Source organism: Mus musculus, chromosome 15 (genome assembly GCF_000001635.26).
Source record: "Mus musculus strain C57BL/6J chromosome 15, GRCm38.p6 C57BL/6J".
Lineage (NCBI taxonomy): Eukaryota > Metazoa > Chordata > Mammalia > Rodentia > Muridae > Mus > Mus musculus.
In genome coordinates, this window is record NC_000081.6 from 93,252,595 (window position 1) to 93,276,743 (window position 24,149).

At 44.8% G+C, this 24,149-nt stretch overlaps 1 protein-coding gene across 4 annotated transcripts in view; it reads right to left on the reverse strand.

Moving 5' to 3' along the window:
- Gxylt1 (glucoside xylosyltransferase 1) overlaps window positions 1-22,742 on the reverse strand; it is a 35,607-nt gene extending 12,865 nt beyond the window's left edge. For 2 of the 4 annotated variants that reach the window (NM_001357006.1, NM_001033275.5), the window contains exons 1-4: window positions 22,282-22,585; window positions 9,153-9,324; window positions 6,471-6,596; window positions 1,707-1,958 (exon numbers count right to left, since the gene is read on the reverse strand). In NM_001357006.1, the coding sequence (NP_001343935.1) occupies window positions 1,707-1,958; window positions 6,471-6,596; window positions 9,153-9,324; window positions 22,282-22,487 (756 nt within the window). In that variant the 5' untranslated portion in view covers window positions 22,488-22,585. Of the gene's footprint in view, window positions 1-1,706; window positions 1,959-6,470; window positions 6,597-9,152; window positions 9,325-13,276; window positions 13,370-22,281 lie in introns of all 4 variants that reach the window. The other 2 variants (NM_001346785.1, XM_006520848.1) reach the window with 2 other exon arrangements.
- Between the last annotated feature and the right edge of the window lie 1,407 nt (window positions 22,743-24,149).

Genomic DNA, 24,149 nt, shown 5'->3' on the forward strand with positions numbered 1-24,149 from the left:
ACACACTAGTGACGACAGCAAGCAACACTCTGCCCACACTGAAGACAGCACCGGCACTGACGTGGAGGAACACGGCTTCCCCCCAGCACTCGGGAGGCAGAGGCAGACAGAGAAGTTCAGAACAGCCAGGAGCTCAAAACAAAACAAAAAACAAACAAACAAAAAAACACAGGAGGAAAAAAAGGGGAAAAAATTCTGCATGGCATAAAGATATGAAGATTTAAACAGATATATAGAAGGGACAAAGAACAATGTAAATTCTGATCTGCCAGAACTCACTGAAAAATGCAATTATATAACACAGATAAACTCTTAGTTCCCCAGAGCTTAATTATTCCTAACTAGAAATAAAAACATAAGCATTGGAGGGAAAGCCTGTGGTGTTGGTTTTTTTTTTCCAGAAATCCATGTTTTTACTTAACTTCACCTCACACTTATTTTAAAATCTGACCAGTAGGTGTCGTGCTGTAAACTGGACTTTGTAGGGTTGTTTGCTTAGTTAAACTGTGTAGTATGTGTATGTGCCTGAGTAATGTTGTATGTGCTGTGTTCCTGCAGTCACCTGTGGGGGGGAGGGGGGGAAGAGCAGAGGATCAGAGGATGCCCTGAACTGGAGTCGCCATGCAGCTGTGAGCCTCCAAATCTTAGTGCTGGGAACCAAACCCAGCTCTTCCGCATGAGGTGATCAGCAACCATTTAAGCCACTAAGCAGACAGGCCTAAAGCACGGGCATATTACATCACCCTCCACTGTACAGATAAAGAAACCCCCGAGACAGTCAAAACTCACCCCACCCACTCAGTCCTAAGGAGACACGGTTGGAGCCAGACTGACAGGCTGCAGAATCTATACTGACAACCAAAACCCCGCCCTGAATGTCACTTTAGAGTCACGTTCTCTATGCTATAAAATGATGACAGTTTCCTGCATTGACACTTGGTACACGGCTATTTTACTTCACTGTGAGAAATACCATCTGATGTATTTCTGACCTACTTGAATTGACCCCTACAGAACACTATGAACACACTTCTTCCCAATTATCCTAAGTAATAAGAAATAATTTAGTGTGTGTGTATATATGTATATATATATATATATATAAAAGATATATGGGGATGGCAGTGAGATAACATCTCACCTATGTAGCTCTGGCTGGCAAAGAGCCTGCCCCCGCCTCCTGAGTCCTGGGATTGAAGATGTGCACCACCACGTCTTGCATACACACAGGACATGTTAATTGTCTTCTGTTTTCCTTACAAGTAAGTGTATTTACCATGTGAGTCCCTGGTGCTCTTAGCGACCAGAAAAGGCGTAAGATCCCCTGGAACTGGAGTTTCAGTTGTGAGCTGCCTGCCATAGATGCTGGAGACTGAATCTGGGCCCTCTGTGAGAGCAGGACGTATAGTTAGCGACTGAGCCATCTCTCCAGCCCCACAGCTATGTGTTTTTTACAGAACTGCTCCATTTTTAGTTATGTGTGTGTTTGTGCCTGCAGAACCTCAGATCTCCTGGGGTTTGTGGGAGAGAGTACAGGCTGTAGTGAGCTACCTAATGTGGATGCTAAAGTCTCATCACTGTCCAGTGTAAAAGCTCTTAACCACTGAACATCTCTGCAGTCCTAGTCTAATTTAGGCTTTAAGAAAATCAAAGGTGTGCAGGAGAAAGGAAAGCTCGGTGAAGCGCCTGCGCTGTGCACTACCTACCTTGAAGTACTTCCTCCTCATCCGGGTCATGTTCATCAGCATCACTCCAGAGTTCACGCCCGTCCTCCCATAGTACGGGTGCCGGGCAAAGCGATTATACCATCCAATTCTGGGCTCCTCGTGTTCTGGTGCCATCGCAGCAATTTGTGTGGAATTAAATTTCTTTAGTAATGACCAAATATCATCAACAGGTCGTAAAAAAAGGATATCAGTGTCCACATACAACAGTGAGTCAACTTCTTTCAGTATTAACTATGAGGAGAGATTTGAATAATTAGTTACAAATATATTCAACAGAAATTACATCTTGATACGCTAATTTAAAATCTTTTAAGGTAATTTTTCTGAAATTTGTCATTTTTTGAAAAATTCATACTTTGCTATTTTTCCATCAGTTTTTTAAAAACTAGAAAATCAAGCCCTAATAAAAACCTCAACACTTCCAGTAAGAATTAAAAAAAAAAAAGTAGCACAGGTCAGGGAGAAAGCTGTCTTCTTGCTGCACACCACACTAACTTCTGCTGGGTTCACATGTGGAGCCTTAACACCGAAGTACAGGCACACAAAAATGAAGGTCTCCCCAACCCAGCCCCTCCACTGCACTACTTCAGTGCCCACTACTAAGTGCGAGACAGACTGTAGCCCAGGATATCCAGTCTGCACTCATATTTCTATGCACACCACCAACAAATCAAAACCACACACTTAGGAAGAAGAAGGGCAGAGCAAGACTTTTATTTTAAAACTAAGACTGACTCTGTGATACTTTTCAAATCTTCAGAGTGCCTTCCACAGAGAATTTTTCAAAGATAAGTTTTCATTTTTCCTTACAAACTTTTAAAATAATATACCTGCAAATTTAAATTTGTTGTTTGTCCTGGTATACAGCTCAATGGTTAGGTTTTAAAGAAACAGAAGTGTCCAGCCTTTTGACATCTGAAATATGACACCATCCACAAAGTCCACACACTGGAGGACCATGCAATGAAGTTAGCAAAAGTAGAAGAATAAGTCTGGTAATGTTCTACCCAAGTCTACAACTTTGTACCGGCTGCATTGATAGCCATTCCGCTGTGCGTGGCAGGCTGAGTGTGGAAACTTTGTCTGTCGTTAAGCACAGTGATCCTCTTAACCTTCCCATTCCTGCAGCAACGCTGAGCCACTGGCTCACTGAGCAGTTCCACTGAAACCCACATTCCTCTCTCAGGCTGCTCCAGGCCAGTTTAGGAGCCGATATGGAAAATACCTGATGGTACCGGTTGAGACTGAATGCCGCAGGCCCCCTAACTCAGAGATCAGTTAAAAGGTGAGTTAGGCTGTGCCTCCCACCAACAGAAAAGGGGGAAAACTGTTTTTCGGTGTTATTGGGTTTTTTCACTTTGCTTTTTAAGCGTCTTGTGAAGAGTCCTAGGGGGCCCTCTATGATGGCTAATCTCAGTTGTCAACCTAACCACATCTGGAATCAACTAAAACACAAGGAGCTGGGCACACTGGGGGTGGGGGGAGGTGAGTTCTTAACTGGATCACTTGAGGCTGAAAGACTCATCTTAAATCTAAGCCACTTTCTGATGGGAGCCTACCTAAAAGGAATAAAATGAAGTTTTGTTTTTTGCCTGCTTGTGTTTACTCTTGCTGACAAGTTCATCTACACTGCTGCTGAGGCATTACCTTACTGGAATAAAAACTACTTCTTTGGGATTCCAATGCAGACTGAAAACTAGCTGAAACATCCAGCCTTTTTAACTCAACAACTACTGGATTCTTGGCCTTTCAGTCAGGAGACAGCCATTGTTAGACTGGCCAGATCATAGGCTGTAAGCCAGTCTAATAAATACCTTTTAATATCCATAGACTCATTCTATCCATTCTGTTCCTCTAGAAAACTCAGATTAATACACCCGGTGTTTCAATAGACAGCCCAGGCTGGACTTGAACTTCATGGTTCTTCCTTCTTCGGCCTCCCAAGGGACCTGATCACAGAACTGAATATTAAAATTACACCTAGCTCAAGATTCGTTTTTCTATCAATATTCTGCTTCTATGCCCTAACACACCATAGAGTAACATTCTTAGAAGACTACAAAGACACTGTTTATAGCTTCACACTTAAAACCAGGCCTGGTGGTATGGGCCCTATAAATAACTCCGATTATTCAGGAGGCTGATGTAAAAGGATACTGAATTCAGCTAGGACAATGTTGGAAAACTGTCTCAACAGTAACAAGCAGGCTACAAGCGCACCTCAGTGGCTGACAGGCTGTTCCCCAGCACTACTGAATGAATACACAAACCATGTTTTGATTTTACCCGTGCATGTATTTTACATTCCAAGTTCAACACCAACACACACAATCGCATAGACTGTCTTCCCAGGGTTCCTTGGGAATAGATGGCATGGGTGCAAGGCATGTCGGTGCTTTCTTCTACGTCAAGGGTAGCTCAGTAAGAGTTTATCATTAGGGGAGAAAAGTACCAATTTACTTAAACCTCATTTGAAAGAGACAGTAACTGTACAGTATAAGGATAACCAAAGGCTTAATTAACAGTTCATTAGGACTCTAGCCCAGCCGCATGCAAATGATCCGGTAGATGCAGTTCAGAACGCCAGCAGTTAAACTTCTTAAGTACACGTAGCAGGGAAATCCACACCTTCATGCCTTGCTCTCACCAGGACGATTGCCGGTCACGGACCTGTGTAACTACCTGCCTGTTCCCTGACCATCCCCCGTCAGACAACAAGCTCCATGACAACATGAAGCCTGCATCTTTCCCATGTACTGCTATGTAACCAGCACTTCAGCTGACAGAAAAAAAGCCAGTGCCACATAGTCAGTGACACTGCAGTAATTCAATGTAAGACTCGTATGAAGCCTGGCGTCATGGCCCATACCTTCAATCCCAGAATTTAGAAGGCAGGGTCAAGTGGATCTCTAAGTTCAAGACTAGCTAGTACAGCATTTTGTGCTCCGATCAGCTAGGACTATGAAGTAAGACCCTGCCTGAAAAAATAATAAGGTTCTTACTAAAAGCTTTCAAAGCCTTCATGTGTGTTTTAACAGCAGAAAGGAAATTTGAGAAAGATTTTAGGATCCAAATTTTGCAAGCATCCAAGATCACTGGTGAAGCCAACTTGACTGTCAGAATCATAATGTGAAAGCTGGCCTTGTAGCCCACCACACAGGAGGCTGAGGCAGGATCACCTCAAGTTCGAGGCCAGCCTTAGCTACAGGAGACCCTCCCTATCTGAACACAAATAGAAAACTCAACCAACAGGGCTGGAGAGATGGTTCAGTGGTTAAGAGTGCTTCCTGCTCGCAGAGGACCCAGCCTCTAGCTCCCATGCATCCACATCTGGCCGTGCACAGCACTGCTAACTCCAGCTCCAGGGAATCCCGTGCCCTCTCTGAGCTCCAAAGACTCCCACATGTACATGCATTCCCATACATGTGTGCACATAACTGTCAAGGAATGTTAAAGAAATACTCAAATAACAAAAGCAATCACAACTTAAATACAATTGATATTACTTGGGCATAATAAACTATATTCTTAATTTACTCCGATGCTTTGACCTCTTAAGCAGCGACTGAAGGTTCTTTCCTATAATTCATGTATTTTCCAGGAACTTACAGCTTTTTTTGTTTGGTGTTTGTTTGTTTCTGAGACAGGGTTTCTCTGTTGTGTAGCTCTGGCTGTCTTTATCTCTCTATGTAGACCAGGCTGGTCTTAAACTCCCAAAGATTCTGCCTGCCTGTTTGTGCTGGGATTAAAGGTGTGCACAGCACACAGAGCAGAACTTAGGCTTCTGCCTTGAGTATCTTCATTGCCATAAGCAAATACACAAGTATACCACAAGAATTTTAAATGTCAGGACTTAGAAAAATAACTGGGGATTTTAAATTTTAAGTCAAATCAACTCAAACTTACACGGTATCTTTAGATTGGGGTTTGTTACCCAAAATCCTCAGCAAAGAGCTCTAGTAAGCAAACGGCCCCTCTCTGCTCTCTCCTGCCCCAGAGCTGTAGCGGATTCAGGCATCACTTAGGAAAGGGAAGGTGGCCACAACACAAATGTCATCAGGGATGCAGCGGTCTGACTTCCCTGGCTGTGCATGCAGCCACGGGCCTGCAGACCGAGACCTGAGCACTATGGTCCCCTCGGGTAAGGCAGTTCACGCTTCTCAGGGCTGAGGATCAGACCCACCCTCACTGAGCCAGAGGCACAGACGGCTCCGTTTTTATTGTCTTGATTATCACCAGGACCTGCTCTATGGAAATTTCTTTCTCGTGTTTGACATGTGTCTGTTTACTTAATGAGGCTTATATGTAATTATTCAGAAACTCTTTTGTGGTGGTTTAAATAGGTGTAGGTCCCATAGGATTATAGATTTGAATGCTTGGTCACCATGGAGTGACACTGCTAGGAGGTGTGGCCTCGTTGGAATAGGTGTGTCGACAGGAGTTTAAGGCAGACCCGGTGGCCACTTCTCCCTGCTACCTGAGGATCTAGGTGCGGAACTCTCATCTACCTCTCGAGCACCATGTCTGCCTGTGTGCCACCATGCTTCCCACCAGGATGACAATGCACTAAGTCTCTAAACTTATAAGCCAGCCCCAATTAAATGTTTACCACTGTAAGAATTCCTATGCTAATGGTGTCTCTTTACAGCAACAGAAATGCTGACTAACACGTGTTCTGTATAAAATTAAGTTTCAAATTTAAAAAGAGATAGAAACGAAGCCCTGGGAAGGAAACCGACTCACTGGCAAGAACAGCCTCTGGGACGCACAGGGCTTAAAGAGCTTCTTCCAGTCCGCGGCGCTGTCACCTGGGAAGGTGATAGGGTACAGGCTGTAGTCAAATCTCCGCAGGAAGGACCAGCTGGCAAGCTAAAGTCAGAAAAACATAAGCCAATTTGGATTTGTTTTACTTTCAACCTTCTCTGTAACATCATAAACTAATAATACTAATAATAGCTACAAAACGAAAATGCTGAAACTTAAAACCGCATTTATGTTATACCGTTAAAAGGTTCTTTTTCCTCACTTCCTCCATTTTTATTTCAAATCTAAGAATCATGACGATACACTTAAACCTTTCCATCACGGCCTCCGGGGAAGTGGATTTTAAAGTCAGTGTTCAGACCACTGAGATTGATCAGCCCAGAACGCTAAGAATGAGAATCTGAGTTCAGGTCCCCAGCACAGTGCTCGGTAGGACAGGGAAACAACTACGCTTGCTCGGCCATCAGCCTGTCCAGGAACCAGTGAATTCCAGACTAAAGAAATCTTATTGCGAACAGACAAGGGCTGAGCACATGCAGGTGCCCCTTGCTAAACCAACGGCCCAGAGTTGATCTCCCTTAATTTCACTCATATGAATTTTCTTAATTCTAAGCAAATTAAAATCAGGAAAATTAACTTATTACCACAGTATATAAGATAAAATATTCATATTTCGTGTCAGACTAATACAACACCAGCTGAGTCCACTTATGTATAGTTTAAACATATACTGGTATTCCTAATACACTATTTCTATAAATACATAGCCAGTGCCAATTTTACAAAACTATTAAGGACCAAACTTAAAAGAAAATCTACAGTGAATATTACTCTTTAGTGTTCCAAACTTGATTCAAAACACTGCCTTGGTCCAGATTCAGTTAAACATAATTTATCATTGTTGCTTCCCAAAGGGTTTATGCTACTGCAGCTATATAAACTGAGGAATGGCCCCTCCAAAGGCAAGCCTCAACCCAAGGCTCCTGCCTCAGCCTGTGATGAAATGGAATGAGGAACACTTGCCAACAGGGCTAGCTTTAGAATGTCTGGTTCAGATTACCCAACAAGCACACAACAACGACCACACAGCAACGACCACACAGCAACGACCACACAGCAACGACCACACAGCAACGACCACACAGCAACGACCACACAGCAACGACCAGGGGAGGTGGGGTAGCTGACAGCAGGCTGATTAAATGTCTCCTCGGTCAGCTGTACTCAGGGACTCTTCAAAGCATGAGCTTTTGTTGTGACACCCTGCTGGTGTCCCTGTTCATTATTTTAAAGAATAGAAATTTCGGGTTGGAGAGGTGGCTCAGTGGTTCAGAGCACCAACTGCTCTTCCAGAGGTCCTAGTTCAATTCCCAGCAACCACAAGGTGGCTCACAACCATCTGTAATGGAGATCCAATGCACTCTTCTAGTGTGTGTCTGAAGATAGCAACAGTGTACTCACATACATAATAAATAAATCTTAAAAAAAAAAAAATAGCAATTTCATTTTCCCTTTCAATTTACAAATCATTTAAAGGTCTTTGTAATACTTCAAAATGAAATCTTTGACATTTTTCATTTAATATTGAAATATTTTGCTATTTGGTCCATCAAATATCTGATAATCTTTCATTAAAATCAAAGCCAAACATTTCACTTGAAAATACAGTATAGAGCTGGGCCTGGAACTCAGACCTGTATAATCCCAGCACTCAGGAAGCCAGGGTTAGCTTGGGTAACAGTTGAGACCCTGTCTCAAAACAATGACAAAACAAAAACAAAAATAAATTATACTTTAACAAACAACCTAGATTAAGAGAAAAGGATGATAAAGTATGCATAAAAACAGAGATGAGTCAAAAACTTTTAAAGTGTAAGTAAACCTATTATAGCTCTCAGAATTAAAGTTCTTGGCCAAAAACAAAAAGGCTACAAATGGTATTTTTCCTTCAACCTGAAATGAACTTGGAAGGCAAAGACTCTTTCTCAGTAGTTAAGTCACATGCAGCAGTCCCGAGCAGCTTAGCCTGAGCAGAGGTGCGTTGGGATGAGGGCTCACATCACAGCCATCACCTCCCCACCGCAGGGCACACAGTCACCTTCCTTGTGTACCAGGCTGTCCCTCTGCTCGGCATCCCTAGTTCCTGTGTGGGCAACTGTTGTTGAGGAGGAGACACGGCTGCCCTAAGTGAACGGTCTCGTCTCCTCTGGCAGCTGCTAGGACCCAAGGCTAAGCTCCTATTAAAAGTGGAAGACGTCACCCTATGATGCAAACGGCCCTGAGGGGAAGAAGCATGGCCTCCGCTCTTCTTCTCCTCATATTGGATACAATATGGCGGTGATGCTTGGAGCTTGAACGGCTGCCTTAAACCATGAGTCCTGACTACAGCCACTACAAAACAGGAGCCGCTCTTTATACATACATGATGGCCCATGATGCGGCACTCTGCCTACTTCTATCTCACTTCTCAGTCCAAACACCCTGGACAGAGGAAGGAAATCAACTCTTCGTTCTTGGCAGGCCGTAGGTGGCCTGCTCCCAGACACTGCACCTGGACTCCTGGAAAGCACGCTCTAGCGAGAGCGCTGCCGAAGGACAGCTGTAGCCCAGCAGACTAATGGTCAGTCAGCTCTGCAGTGTCACTGAGCACCAAGTACTTACTCTGTCTTTAAAGCTATCGTGCAGTTGGTCTTCAGCAAAGATGTGGACGTGCAGTGGCTTGATGCTGAAAATCAGAGCTGACTTCAACATAGTCACAGTTTCTTCCAGTCTCTCACCACAGGCAACAACAGCAAGGTGCATTTTCTCATCGGGCCTTGTTTTCATATCATACCTAGCAACAACGAGAAGTATTTCCAACAGCTCAGCATGGACTTACTAACTAATGGCATTTTACTGTGTTTAAAATCACAAGTTTACAACTTCCTTTTAAAATGCAAAAGAAATACCAAGCTACAAGACACTGCAATGCTAGCCCACCACCCAATCGTGTATGTCTACCCTTTCTCCAGTTCTCCACAGCCGGCCCTCCTCGAGGCAACCCTCCCGAGAAAATAACTCCACTCACCACTCGCCCTGGTGCCAAGACAGGAGGCCTACCCTTCAGACACCTAAACTCTTCATTTTTTAAAAAAATTAAAACTTCTAATTCCATTTAAAACCCTTCCATATGCCTCTTCAACCCAAAATCAGACCACTATAAAGCAAGTATTCTACGATTTCATCCATAAATATTTCAATATTTCATCTTAAGCCATACCAATTACAAGAAACTTGTTCGTGTAACTTTGTCCACTGGCACCCATTCAGCTGCACTCACCAAGTGTGTAAACATTTCTGAAGGGCCTTACACATCAGGGTCTCCTCAGGCCCCCTTCCTGCCTAGGCGGGAACTTTTGTCTAACAGAGCAGTGGATTCAGGCTGGGGGGCCCTTCCCCTCCTTGGTGTGGGCTCCGCACACTGCTCTAGTAACGGCACTGAACAGAAGTGGTGCCTTCTCCCCACTGCTCCTTTAATACCAAGCCCTCATGTCTGCTAAGTCCCTCATTTCCTATCATGAAAGCTGCATGGGTACCACTTATGCTGTGACACAAGAACACAAATTTAGTTCATCTCAGAACAGTAGAAGCCACGGTCACAGAGAAGGCAATCGAGGCACAGAATTCTACAGAATTCTACATCATCCTCCTGTTTGCTTCTCCTCACAGTGGTTTTGAAAAAGTCTTCACTAAAGCCTGAGCCTGAGGAAGGGAAGATGATTCTGAGGCTGAGCACACAGTGCTCTTGCAGAAACCTGGTGGATGCCGGGGCTGCCCATCCCCCTTCCTTGCCCTCTCACGCACTTAGGAGGGGCTTATGTCACCAACCAAGGTAAGATTTTACTCATTTTAGTTTTGTTTAACAGGGCATCCACGATTTCTGTTTTCCTACGTGGTCTCCACTGTCACTGTCCACAAGGTGGCTCACAACCATCTGTAACTCCAATGCCCAGGATCTGACACCCTGTTCGGACTTCTGCAGGCACCAGACCACACATTTGGTGCACAGACATATATGCAGGCAAAACACTCAAACACACAAAGTAAGTCTAAACAACAACAACAAAATTAAAACATCACACCAGGCAAGGAGCTGTAAGCTTATAGTTCCAGCACTTGGAAGTCAGAGGAAACAGGATCCAGCCTTGGCTCCAAAGCAAGACTGTCTCAGGAAAAACGAAATCATAATTTGAGAATCTCCAATTCATTCAGTTGCTTAACTGGTCCACACATAGAGTACATCCCAGAGTCAGGAGTCAGGAGCAGCTCAGCTGTTAACTGACCTGTAACAGTCACACTTTGCTCTGCACAGAACCCTGCAGAAAATGTTAACAAACACTATACACCTTAGAAGAAAAGAAAAATGTTCCTCAAGGAAAGAAAATGAAATCTACCTAAAAGCAGACTCAAGAAGCAGTCATGCTTACAATACCTGGACTCAGGAGGTGGAAGCAAATGGTCAGGAGGCCAGCGTCACTCTTAGCTAGACAGCAAGTTTGAGATCTGTGATCTATGATCCACAAGACCCAACGCTGTCTCAGAGACAACAACAAAGCAAAACTAAAACAGTTCACCCGCTCCCCACACGTTACTAAGTACAGCTTGGCTATGGGTGTCACACTCTGGTAGCATCATGCAGACTACAGCACGCAAGGTGACAAGATGAAGCATGCAGTCTCTACCCCTCAGCACCAAGAACAGAAACAACTGCAGAAGAATGAAAAGAAATCCACTGGAAGCTTCTACGTTGCAGGAACTGATGGCTAACGTTTACTAAGCTTTCAGAGGGAAGCAGCCATTCTGGTAATTCTGGCCCAAGTGAACAGTGGGATTGTCATCATGCTCTGGAAATGTGCTTTATCTGAATTCAATAGCAAGATAAATGCTACCAAAAAAGAGTTTTAAAATAAAACCTATTTTCCATATAACAAGAGGAAATCTCTAGATAATTCAAAGAACACCAACGGGCTCTCCTAATCCAGGAGAGAATAATATAAGCAGGAGGCACAGCACTGCCTGCCCATGGGCACAAGGACACCTCAGCATGGCAGGGACTGGGAGCTGGGCACACAATCCTGGGGCCCAGCAGGATCCCGCAGACCACTCACAAAGAGAGGAGCCCTGGACTACAAAGGGGTTAGATTTTGTTGCAGACAACAGGGATCCAGCTCCCTTGGCAGGCTTCCTACCCAGCCACCCCTCAAGTCCTTCTAGATAGCTCTCCAACTTCCTATGTCCTAAGCTACTGACTGGAGTAGTAATGGATGGTTTTGACTGTCAACCTGACATAATGCACAGTGAACAAGAAGGCCATCTCAGGAGGAAAACTGCCAAGGTTAGATTGGCCTTCAACTGCGATAGTTTCCTCTCATCAACTCCTGACATGAGGCCTTCACGAAATGTCAAGTCTTGTCATTCTCTACCCAAGGTCACTACTGCAAACATTACCAGGCAAGCTCTGAAACACAAGAGTGTCACCATCCTGACTCGAGAATGCAGTAACTGGCATGGTCCTGGCAAACAGTGTGAGTTTAAATTAACCATTACGTAGTGAGCCTCAAACTCTCTTGCTCTCAAAGGACAAGTCAGGCCATCCCAGGTTCTCCTCCAGCAATGTCTCAGGACTGTGACTGCCTTACCTACTCGTATCAATACTTGATTCCTCCCTGAAGGCAAGAGCAGGATGGGATACAATCCAATACAGCCTTCCTCACGCAGTGACTTAAAAGGTTACACTCCTTCAGTAAGGATGTCTTTACCCTCCGCTTCCCCTAACACCTCCAGGCTAAAGATAACACAATCCTTCCTTAGCTGTCACATCCCCTCCAAGAGTGTTGTAGCACACTACCTTTTGGGTTTTTTAATATTTTATTTATTTGAGGCGGGTATACACACACAGTACACACATGGATGCCAAAGGGTCACCTGCAGGAGGCAATCATCTTCCTCCACTATGTGTCCTGAGAGCCAACGCAGTGTGAGGCATGTCAGCTCCAGTATCTTTACCAGATGAACAATCTCACCTGCCCCAGGATTTATAAATACTGGGTACTAAATACCCAGTATTAAAGATTCTAGCTTTAGATAACTGCATGTATAAACACACACTATCTGTAATGTCTAATGGAAGCCTTTTATCATCTTGTCTACATAAATTGTTGACTTGACACAGCTTAAGAGTCATCCGAGAGCAGAACACCTAGATCAGAATGGCATGTGGGCATGTTTGTGGGACTGTCGTAATGAACAGTGTGGGAGGTACCACCCAGAGGTAGGAGGGCCTTGGCTCTATAAGGGCAGCTGAGGTAAGCATGCAAGAAATCCAGCAAGCAGCACTTGTCCATGTTCCTGCCTTGAGTCCCTCCCCTGCCGTCCTTCAGAAATGGACTGTGTGACCTGGAAGTACAAACCAAATACACCCTTTCCTCCCAAGCTGCAGTAGTCAGGATATTCTATCAACCTAGAACACACCTAGGTATCAATTTATCAGTTAAGCTCAACCACAAATTCCTCTAAAAGCTATAGCTTATCTTAATAACATTTGGAAAAATTGAGCATTTACACATAGTATTATTAAAGTTAATAAGTAAAAGATGAGAAAAGGAAGAGAAAACCCAACCAGAAAAATCAACTTAGTTATATGATACTGAAATACAGGAAAAGAAAGTTTTATACAGTGAAATGTTTGATCATCTACTATCTAATCTTACCTACTCTCATCTACTAATTAAATATTAAGGGCCTACCTAAAAGCCGCTTCCCAAAAGCAGTTCATTCCACAAACATCAGAGGGCAGCATCCAATAGGGATTCCAGTAACTCAGAGAGAACTCTTTACACCTGACAGTGGAAGAAATAACAGGCCTGGTGAGCATTCACATTAGGCACTACCGAGGAATTTCCTGAATAACAATCACTTTATGCTCAGCTTTAGAGCAACCAAACTGAAAACCCAATTGCTATAGAAAAACTGAAGCATTTTCAGAAAACCAATGTCTTCTTAGGGCTCAAAATTTTAAAAAAACCCACTAGGTGAGAATATCTTATGAATAGAAATGTTTTCAGGTCAGGAACTCTTTGGAAACATTAAGATCTCCTCCCTCTGACTAAGACACCGATACATCTTATCTTTTTCTTCTTAGATTATGGGTACTATCTTAGAAAATTCATTTCACCAACATCTGTTTATAACAAAAATAAAATGTCACAAATGCAGGTATAATGGGAGAAAAGAATCATTAAATACATTCCAATTGATTGACTGAAATTACTCATGCGGTGTTTCAAGCTGGCCACGAGACCCGGCGCTGACAGCCTTCACGCCTACCCCTGCTTCGCTGCGCTGCGCTGCGCTCCAAACGCTGAGCTGAGGACACTGCAGCTTTCCTCCTAAGGCCGGAGAAAAGCTGGCTCATGCTGCAAAATGGTTCACGGTCACTGCCTTCCAATGCAGCCATCTGACGCTGACCACCCTTAGGGACAGAGTCGGGCACGTCAGTGACCTAGGACACCTCATCCTAGCAGCATGGGGCTCTGTCTTCTCCATGGAGTCAATTAAAAGTTACTATTCTGATATCAAAAGATCTATAAAATGTCAGACTTGCAAAACTCTTGTGTCTAATGTCCCACAAACCGCCTTGATCTATGATCTAAGACTGGAGTCCTCAGCCGGAAGTCCTATTACCATCTCTAGGAAAGGTGCATACCAGACTAATGATGAAATACGACTCTGGGACCAGGGTCTGACTGGTGATCTTTTAGATACTGCCTGTTGATTTCTGTACACTATTGTATAAACAACTACAGCACGAGAATGTTAAGATCACTAGGAAAACTTGTACTGTTACACAAGGTTTTCCTGACAGATATACCTAAGCCCACAAAGTTATATGTCTTAATTTTAAAAAGTTAGTCAGGAAAATAAATGTGTGTCTAATAATAATGCTTGTCTCTTGATTAGAAACGCCCTTTCTTATAGGCAGCCAAACTCAGTGGTACCCTAACTAATAACATATATTTCAAATTGTGTCAAATTCAAGTGCCTGAAGATCCATTTAATAAGCCTCACAAACTTTTCAGATAAAGACATTTTCAGTGTTATTTTAACAGTTTATTTACAATCAACACCTAGCATGTACCTTTGTTCTTGGCCAGGGGTAGCGGTGGAGGTGGGAAGGGTGGGCATGGGGGACTGGAACTAACCAGATTATTCCATGTCTCCTGTCAAACCGCACAACAGGGTAACAACGGAAATGAAAATAGAAATCTCAGTTTTCCAATAAAAATTACTTTGTGAAGTTGGGTGTAACAATGCCATTTTCTTTGCAGCTCTCACTTGTTTTAGACAACAAATCATTTGTGCATTGTTTCCAAAATCTGTCTGGTCCTAAGGTCACTTATTAGACCGACAGATACAGGGTCCTAGCCTCTACCTCATTAACCAAGCAGCAGCAGGGTAACTGAAGTAACCAAGGCCAAGCCTGAATGAGAAACAGTGTAGCAAGTGTAGCAAGCAAGCGTCCACACGGGACTCAGGAGTGGAGCACAAGCCTGGAATTCTGTAACCCCAGAGCATGACACAAGAACGCTCTGGTTACAGCCCCACCGAAGAACTGTTCATCAGAAGTACCGCCACTGGCTTGTCTACTATGCATAGGTATATGGACTGCTGGACCCGTTCATCCCCTCAAACGTCTAATGAGTTTTAATCTTATAAAATTTTAGAAATACACAAAGGTCTTCTCTGGATTTTGCTGGTGTCAAACAATGAGGTCAAAGTTCAGAAAGTTCAGAATGCCAATAAACTCTACAGCACTTCTATCAGCAGGCAGGTAGATTTCTTGTCTCATCCAAAATCTAGGTATATTCTTACTGTTTTAATGAATACACTGCCCTTATTTTTAAGCATGGCAACTTTTAAACTCTGCTTCTTGGCCTTTGAGCCCAGGGACACACACTTTAAGATACTTTAAGAGAAATAACATGAGCAGGTGCAAGGTAGCCATCCAAGCAGAAGGCAGCACTAAATGCCAGTTCTGTGGCAAGCTGACCTACTGGGTACTCTCCCAGTCAGCTTCTGGGCCAACTTCCTCCTATCAACACCAAGTTCTGCTTTCTCTTCCTGTTTATTCAATACATTATCAACTCAATGATCAAATATACTGGCAAACTCCAGTGAGTAAAAAGCCCAGATCACACATGTCCAGTGGGGAATGAGAAAATATCATCTTTGATATTGCAATGTGGGATACCTACCCAATTCTCCAATAGCACTCGCGTGTACTCCTACCCTCTGAGGTAAGATAGGATTTCCTATCTGGCTGGACCTCTTTAGTCTGGGTTTCAGAATGAGATGCTCAATGTAGAGTCATAGCCACAGTCTCTTAATGCTTCACAAATTGTTATTGTGGGAGCTGGGGAGATGGCTCAGTGGTTAAGAGCACTGACTGTTCTTCCAAAGGTCCCGAGTTCAAATCCCAGCAACCACATGGTGGCTCACAACCATCTGTAATGAGATCTGACAAGATCTTCTGGAGTATCTGAAGACAGCTACAGTGTACTTACATATAATAAATAAATCTTTTTAAAAAAAGAAATTGTTATAGTTTATTGTTAGTTTATAAACTACTGAAAAACTTGAGTTGTTAAAAAAGCAAGAGTAATGTAAGCCATAACTCTCTTTTAAGGCATTAACTTAGGGACTAGCAACACGGCTCCGCAGGTAAAGCGGCTTGAAGCTCATCGTGACAACCTGAGAACACTCTGGAACCCACACAGTGAAAGGAGAGAACAGACCGCTGCAGGCTGTCCTCCAACCTCCATAGTCACTAGGGCACACATATGCACACACAAAATAAGTTATTAAAAAGGTACAAGTTTAAGCCACAATATTCCATTACTTCCACTCCTAAACACTCAAGAACACTAAGATTAGCTATGTTTGTAGGAAAAATGTCTATGGCCCGGTAGAGTGATAGAAGGAGGAGATCACCTCAGGCCAGAGAATGAGTGTGAGGCTAGCCTTAGCTACAAGAGACCCTGCCCCAAGACAACAACAAAAGTAAAGGCAAATGAGTGTTCACAACACCATTATTCCTAACAGTCAAACAGTGGAAAACCACCCAAATGCCTATCAGCTAATGAACGAAATGTGTTAGATTTGTTTAATAAAATAGTACCAAGTGTAGTCATCCATTCTATGGGTGAACCCTAAAAGACAAACTAAATGAAAGAGGGTAAACTCAAACTCTACTTTCAAGGATTCAGTACGAGAAATGTTCGGGATAAGCAAATCTGCAACCACAGCAGACTTGCAGGATCGTGGGCTGCAGGGCTAAGAAACAGCGTGGGAAGGTACTACTAACAGATACAGGGCTCTTTGTGGGCAGTCAGTAAACTCTATTAAGAGCGAATGCAGACATATAAAACTTGACAGTTTTAGGGTGTTTCTTGGTTTTAACACCATGTTGGAAAACACACAGAAGAACATAGGCAAGATTTAAAATTTCCCATTGGGGGTTGAGGAGACTTCACTCAGTAAAGTGAGAAACAAGCATGAGGCCGGTCGGGATCCTCATCGCACAGGTAAAAAGCCAAACACGGCAGCACGCCTGGGACCCCAGTGCTGCAGGTGGAGACAGGAAGATCCCTGGGTCTGCTGTCCAGCCAGGCCAGCTCCACGGTCAGTGAGAAAGCTGTCTCAGAAAAAAGGCGATTGATAGAAGACATCAAATGTCAACCTCTGGTCCACATACACACATACATACATACATATATACACATATATATGTTAGACACACACACATGCACATGTGCACACAAGTATATACATGGACATATACACATGCATATACTACACGCACAGGAAAGGTTTTACGGATATGTAAGAACACACTAAGAATATGCACACCACCTACCATTATGAAAAACACAAAACAGAAACACTAAGGAAACTGCAAAGAGGATTTACCAGGTAAAGGCAGCTGCTGCTCTTGCAGAGGACCAGAGTTTGATTCCCAGCATGCACATCAGGCAGCTCAAACTGTCTGTAACTCCAGCACCCAGGGACACACAGAGTTAAATAGAAATAAATCCAGAAGAAGAGAAAGTCAAGTGGAGACGTAAGGCTTCTTTGGAGAGTCAGTTGTGCTGGATGGAAAGTCGGAGGCAGGAGGCAGGTGATCTCCTTGAGTTCCAGGACAGCCAGGGTTAAAAACAAAACAAAAACGCCTGGCACCAGCTACTTGGGAGGCTGAAATGAGGAACCTGCGTCTAGGAGATGTAGGCTGGTGTGAGTAACAGTGAGACCGGGCCAAGGACACAAGCAGACATCACTGACAGAGGCACTTCACAATTCTGCTCTCCTCAGTAACACGTCTCAGGCTTGAAGCGGACTCAAATCCAAGACCGGACGTCTTCTGCAGGGATCTGAGGAGGCCCTAAGCAAACGTGTGAAGAGCAGATGGAGTCCTGAGTGAATGTGCCTGACAAGTCAAAGAGCTAGCCTCAGATCCAGAAGAACAAGAAAGCCCCTCCCCCTTAAGCCACACCCCCTCTCCCATGAGGCTCAGGGGAGTGTGATTATAACAGGGTAGACAAGTACAATTACTGACAGTGGAGCTAAGTAAGACTGACCAGTGTGTGCTAAAACTCCCAACCCCATTTTCCTCCTCCAAGGTTTACAGTCTATGAATTCTCCACTACAGACACTGCTCACCGGCAACTCTTTCCTCTGTGCTGAGGTACCACACCAGCGTGTAGGTGCCACCACACCACCCCAGCTTTTCTATATATGTGTCTGTCTGTCTGTCTGTCTGTCCTTTCTTCATTCTCTCTCTGCTCCAGTCAGATTTCTAGGACCAAGTCATATAGGATACAACAGTCTTCTTTATTAAACTGAAAAGGGTATTTGTTCTTTCCAAAATGTCCATAATAACCACGAGACTTTAAAACCTGTATACAACAGAAGGTTTTCTTGACTCTTGAGAGTCAAGGAAAATTTCAGGCAAATCCACTGTGAGAATATGGAGGAGTGAGTTCAGGCTACAAGGCTCAGTGTTATACAATCCCAAGCCTGGGCACCTGTGACCACGCAGGAGACCAAAATTCATACATGCACTTTAAAGACTATTCTCAGAATGCTACCAGGCTACCAGGATTTACGATCTGCCTGGGCAACTCACTTGAAACTGCTTTTGTGTCTAGACCACTTCATTTCTAGCTCTAAATCAGATCTTCCCCTTTCCTAGATCTCTCAGAAAGTGAGGGAAGGTAGTTACATTAGCAGATAGCGTTGAAACTGTCTTGCCATTTCATGAAGTGACCACAAAGCACACTCTCTCCCCCTGACAAAAAGTAAATCTAGATCACAGATATAAATGTTTCCCTTAATGTGTGAGAGGACGAACTCTGGAAGAAAGTTATTCTATGCATAGTAAAGATTAAGAACAATAAAGAAAAAATAGCCAATCTGAAAACAAAAAATTTTATCATCCACTGCAATTTTATCATACACTTTCCAAGAGCTGGAGAGATGGCTGAGCAGGTAAGAGCACTGACTGCTCTTCCAAAGATCCTAAGTTCAAATCCCAGCAACCACGCGGTGGCTAACAACCAACTATAATAAGATCTGACGCCCTCTTCTGGTGCATCTGAAATCAGCTACAGTGTACTTATGTATAATAATAAATCAATCTTTGGGTCAGAGTGAGAAGGGACTGAATGAGTGGGGTTGACCAGAGCAAGCAGAAGTCCCAAAAATTTAATTCCCAACAGCCACATGAAGGCTCACAACCATCTCTACAGCTACAGTGGACTCATATAAATAAAATAAATAAATGTTTTTTAAAAAGATATACTTTCCAAACAAAAACTATGCAGGGAGAAGAATTTTAATAGAAATAAGTATTTAGCCGGATGATGGTGGCGCACACCTTTAATCCCAGCACTTGGGAGGCAGAGGCAGGCAGATTTCTGAGTTCGAGGTCAGCCTGGTCTACAGAGTGAGTTCCAGGACAGCCAGGGCCACACAGAGAAACCCTTTCTCGAAAAACCAAAAAATAAAAAAGAAATGAATATTTATACTTTAAGATCTCTAAGCCAAAACTACACTGTTTTGTGAGATGAGTATCTCAAAAAGCTCATAATATTAGTTACTAGCTCTTCCTAAATACTATGCTAAGTATTTGGGCTGTTTTTGTATGCCTCCCTCACCTGAAAATCCTCCTGTCCCATGTGATGACTGACGTCAGGGATGGATGGGGCCTTCGGTGATTAGACCATAAGGGTCAGTGCCCCAAGAATGACATTACAAGAAGCGGCTATAGACCTGCCTGGCCATGTGAGCACACAGCAAAAAGGTGTGAGAAACAATGTATCACTGCTGTTTCCATCTGCACAGACTGTAAAAAGGTGTGAGAAACAATGTATCGCTGTTGTTTCCATCTGCAGTCTCAAGTTTTGCTACAGCAGCCCACATAGCACTCAACAAAGCTATGAGAAGCCACGGCAGCGTCCAATAAGCTAGCGTGCAGGTGTGGCCCTGGCGGCACAAGCCTCACGTAATGACACAGAGTGAGGGCCTTCCCTCCCTAAGTACTCTTACTTTCTCCAGCACTCACTGCCCCAACTCCCTTTCCTTCAAAAACAGATCCAAGGAAGGGGAAACAGCAATGCAAAGACATAATGGTCAAATCTATCTCTCAACTGTCAGCGCTTCTCAGTGTTTGTCTGCATTGTAACAATAGCTCATGGTCAAAACACAGAATACTGGCATCCTAGTTTACCAGGTTTCTGACTAGGTCCCAAAGAATAAATTTGCTTCCCAAAGGGGGGGGGGGGAGAGATATATGCTTACACCTGAAAATTAAAACAATCACCATATCAGCTAGTTTTATGGTGCCAGGTACGGCACTAAGCAATCTATGCAACTATGTCACTTCAGTCCTCACAAATGTTCCACATCTAATCAGGAAGTCACACACCCAGTACGTGGCAAAGTAAAGTTGGTGACTCAAAAGCCCTCTCCGTCTCTCGTCTTTACATTCTCAGTAGTATATCCTACCAATGTCGACACGATTCAGCAAACATGAACTGGAGGTCTAGCCAGTCTGAAAAGAAGTGACGATCATTTCAGAATGTGCGTCAAAAATATCAAGCTGTTGGTACTAAACATAGGTAACTCTTGTCGATTATACTTCAGTGTAGCAGAGAAGGAACCCTGTGATCAAGGGCGCCTGCAAAAGTGACTGGATGGAGGCACGGGTTTCTCCAACTGACTCTACTACTCTCTCTAACTCCTGGAGGGGTTGAACTCGGCACCTGACAAGGCAAGTCCCTTATGGCTGGGATACAAACTCAGTCCTTGGTCTGTTGAACCTGGGTCTCATTATGCAGCCCAGGCTGGCCTGGAACTCCCAATGAAAACCAGACAGGTACTGAATTTTCCATCCTCCTACCTTACCTCCTGAATGCTGAGAATACAGGTGTAAGCCACCAAGCCTAGTTTGAAATAATCGTTTCAAATAGGATATACTAGTTGAAAGGAGATTTCTCTCAAACACTGTCCTTACCATTTAAAAATGTTTTCCTTCCAAGTTGGATTTTTTTTCCCCAAATACTTCTTATGTAATTCTGGGCAATTAATACTTTTGTTTTGTTTTGTTTTGTTTTGTTTTTTGAGACAGGGCTCCTCTGTAGAGCCCCGGATATCCTGGACATTGCTCTGCGGACCAGGCTGGCCTCGAACTCAGAGATCTGCCTATTTCTGCTTCCCGAGTGCTGAAATTAAAGACATGCACCACCACCGCCAGGCTTTTAAATGTGTAGCCCAGGCTGGCCTCGAACTCATGGTCCTCCTGCCTCCGCTCTCCTCGGCAAATCCTACTGGGGGTCTGGGGGTGTAGGTTGTAGGCAGTGGAACCTGAGAGCACACCTATACCCCACATTTCTCTGACTACAATCAAACCATAAACCAAGAGCTCACTATCTCCATGCTAGCTTCTCTTTTACCCGCTTCCCGCTGGAAAAGACCATCAACTCTCAGATGCTACATAGACAACAGCTCAAAGTGGATGTACTCTTTTTACAATTCCTGTCTTCCACTCTCCAATTAGTTGGTCTCAGAACTGCCCAAACACAGGAATCCACCAAGGAGGCAGTGCGAATTAAGTAAACTGCCCAAACAGTTTTCCATTTAAATTTCATGATTCTAACCGTGGCAGTGACTTATGCAAATCCACCAACTCATTATGCTGTGTTATAAATATTCATTTCTTTTTTTTTAAAGTGATTTCTTCATACCTTACTCCTCCCATAGATATAAGCATATTAAGTATCACTCATGTTTCTGAACTTCCTTTACGTTTCCAAAAAAACGAATATTTTCAAAATAAAAATTCACAGCTCGCTTTATGCCACATCCAGATTTCTTTAGCTACGGCTACTGATAAAAAGCTAAGATTTAGGCGGAAAATTTAGACACCTGGGAGGTGGAGGGCTCAACTAGGGCGCCAGCCTGATTCTCAAATTACTCAGCTTCGACTCCATGGAAACAGGAGGGAATCCCACTAGCCGCAGTGTAATTAGGATTTTGTGGGACACCACTTACTTCCAACGAACCTTTCAGAAAGTTGCAAAGCGATTCAATTTCTAACTGGTCTAACACTGAATCTGAAGCCAGCCAGCCAGTGCTCGGTGATGGAGCGGCGCGTCCGGCCCTCCCAGACCTCCACTCCCGGCAATGCGGCTCATACCTGCCCGTCCGGCCCGGGCCCGCGCTGCCCGCGCCTCTCCCCGTGCCGCGTCCACCGTCCGCCAGCCAGGAAACTACCGCGGCCTGCGGCCTGCGGCCCCCGGCAGCTCCTTCCTCCAAGGACACCGCGAGCTGGCTGAAGGCGTACAGCAGCGAGCAGAAGCCGCAGGCCAGGCACAGCCCTACGACCCGCAGGTAGCGCCGCATCCCGGCCCGCGCTGCCGCCACCGCCGCTGCCGCCGTCACCGCCGTCACCGCCGCCGCCGCCGCGCCCGCCCGGGCGAACTACGAAGAATCGCAACGCGCAGCCGCAGCGTGACCAGCCTGGTTCCCGCCCCTCCCCGCTCCGCCCCTCCGCCCGAATCCCCGCCAGGTCCCACTCGGTCCCATGCCGCCCAAGCCCAGCACCCCACACGACACGCCCCTAGCCCTGCCATGCCCCGCCCCGCTCACAGCCCCTCCCACATCCGGCGCAGGCCCCGCCTCTGTTTCAAACCACAGCCCCTGCCTGGTATTGTCCCGCCTCCGGGCCACGCCCCAACGCCCGGCCAAGGCTCCGCCTCCGCAGCGCACCCGGAAGCGGAGCTGAGCGCTGGCGCTCTCCCGGCCTTCACGCCGAGCCTTGAGATGGATGCTGGTTCCTCTTTACAGATTGCCCGGCTCTGAGCTGTGGACAAGTGTAGCGAAAGAAGCAGGGCTGTAGGCCCTTGCCCTAAATCTGCGATTTTTCTTTGCGCAGTTTGTGGCGCTGGGCAACTTGAATTCTCAGGCATCGCTGCGTTGACTAAAAAGAAACCGTGGTTACCGCACTTGCTAACTCTTCCTCGACCCATCCTGCTCCTCACGGACCTCAGCGTCGGGTCTAAAACATCTGTGCTTCGTGGGATGTCGTAAGGCGGCGGTAGTGCAATGGTGCTTTGCTTGCCCATCCACACAAGGCTGGGAAGGCAGCCTTATTAGACGTTGCTGACAAATCATTTGCATACCCAAAGCAAAACTGGTCCTCTCCAAACCCGGCCTCCCTTCCTTCCCGCCACACTCCACGCCTTGAGCTGGGTCACGCTGAAGCCTCGTAGGGACCTAGGGACGGGGAGGAAGGCAGATATTGAGAATGTGCAGCTCGGGGACTTTGGTACGGGAGACCTGTGGACGATTTAACAAAGCTTAAACTCTATGATTATTCTTAGTCCCTTAATAGGCTTTCGTTGACCAATCGTGTCATACCCAACATACTTTTGGCTCAAAACCTTTAAAGCAACCTCATCGAATCAATGGTTTCCACCATTCTGAAAGCTTAAAATGTCATTAGATGAGATCTGACACCTGTCAGTTTTTCCTGTTTGCTATAATCAATCTGATGGTCCAACCGGTATCTGGAAACTGCCTTAACTTCTGACTTTATTCTGTATTGGAACGTGTTATTCCACCCAACCCGAATCCATGTTCCCAGGCAATACACACGCCATTCACATCTGGTGCAAAAGCTCTTATTCCCTTTTGAAGAAGGCTGTTGTACAAAGACAGGATAGCCACCGGGTGTGGACACGCCCCAAAGTGAGTCGCTTGTACCTTCCAGTTAGTATAGCAGAGTATTCCTGAGCGAGGGTGGCCCTCTTAAGAGAAGGAATTCTAGACTGAGCGAGCAATGAAAGCGGCTCTCGTATTCAGGAGACTGAGAAGCGCGATGCCAGGATGAGTCCGCAAGAAAGGACTCGGGGAGTGGTTAAGACTGCAGAGAGGGATAGCAGTTACTCTTGGAAACTCTTGGAAGTTTGAACTTGATCTGCTTGAAGGTTTTTAAGGAAGGAAGGAAGATGATCACATTTGCATGTTAGAGAGCGAGTCTGGTTGGAGTGAAGGCTGGGACAG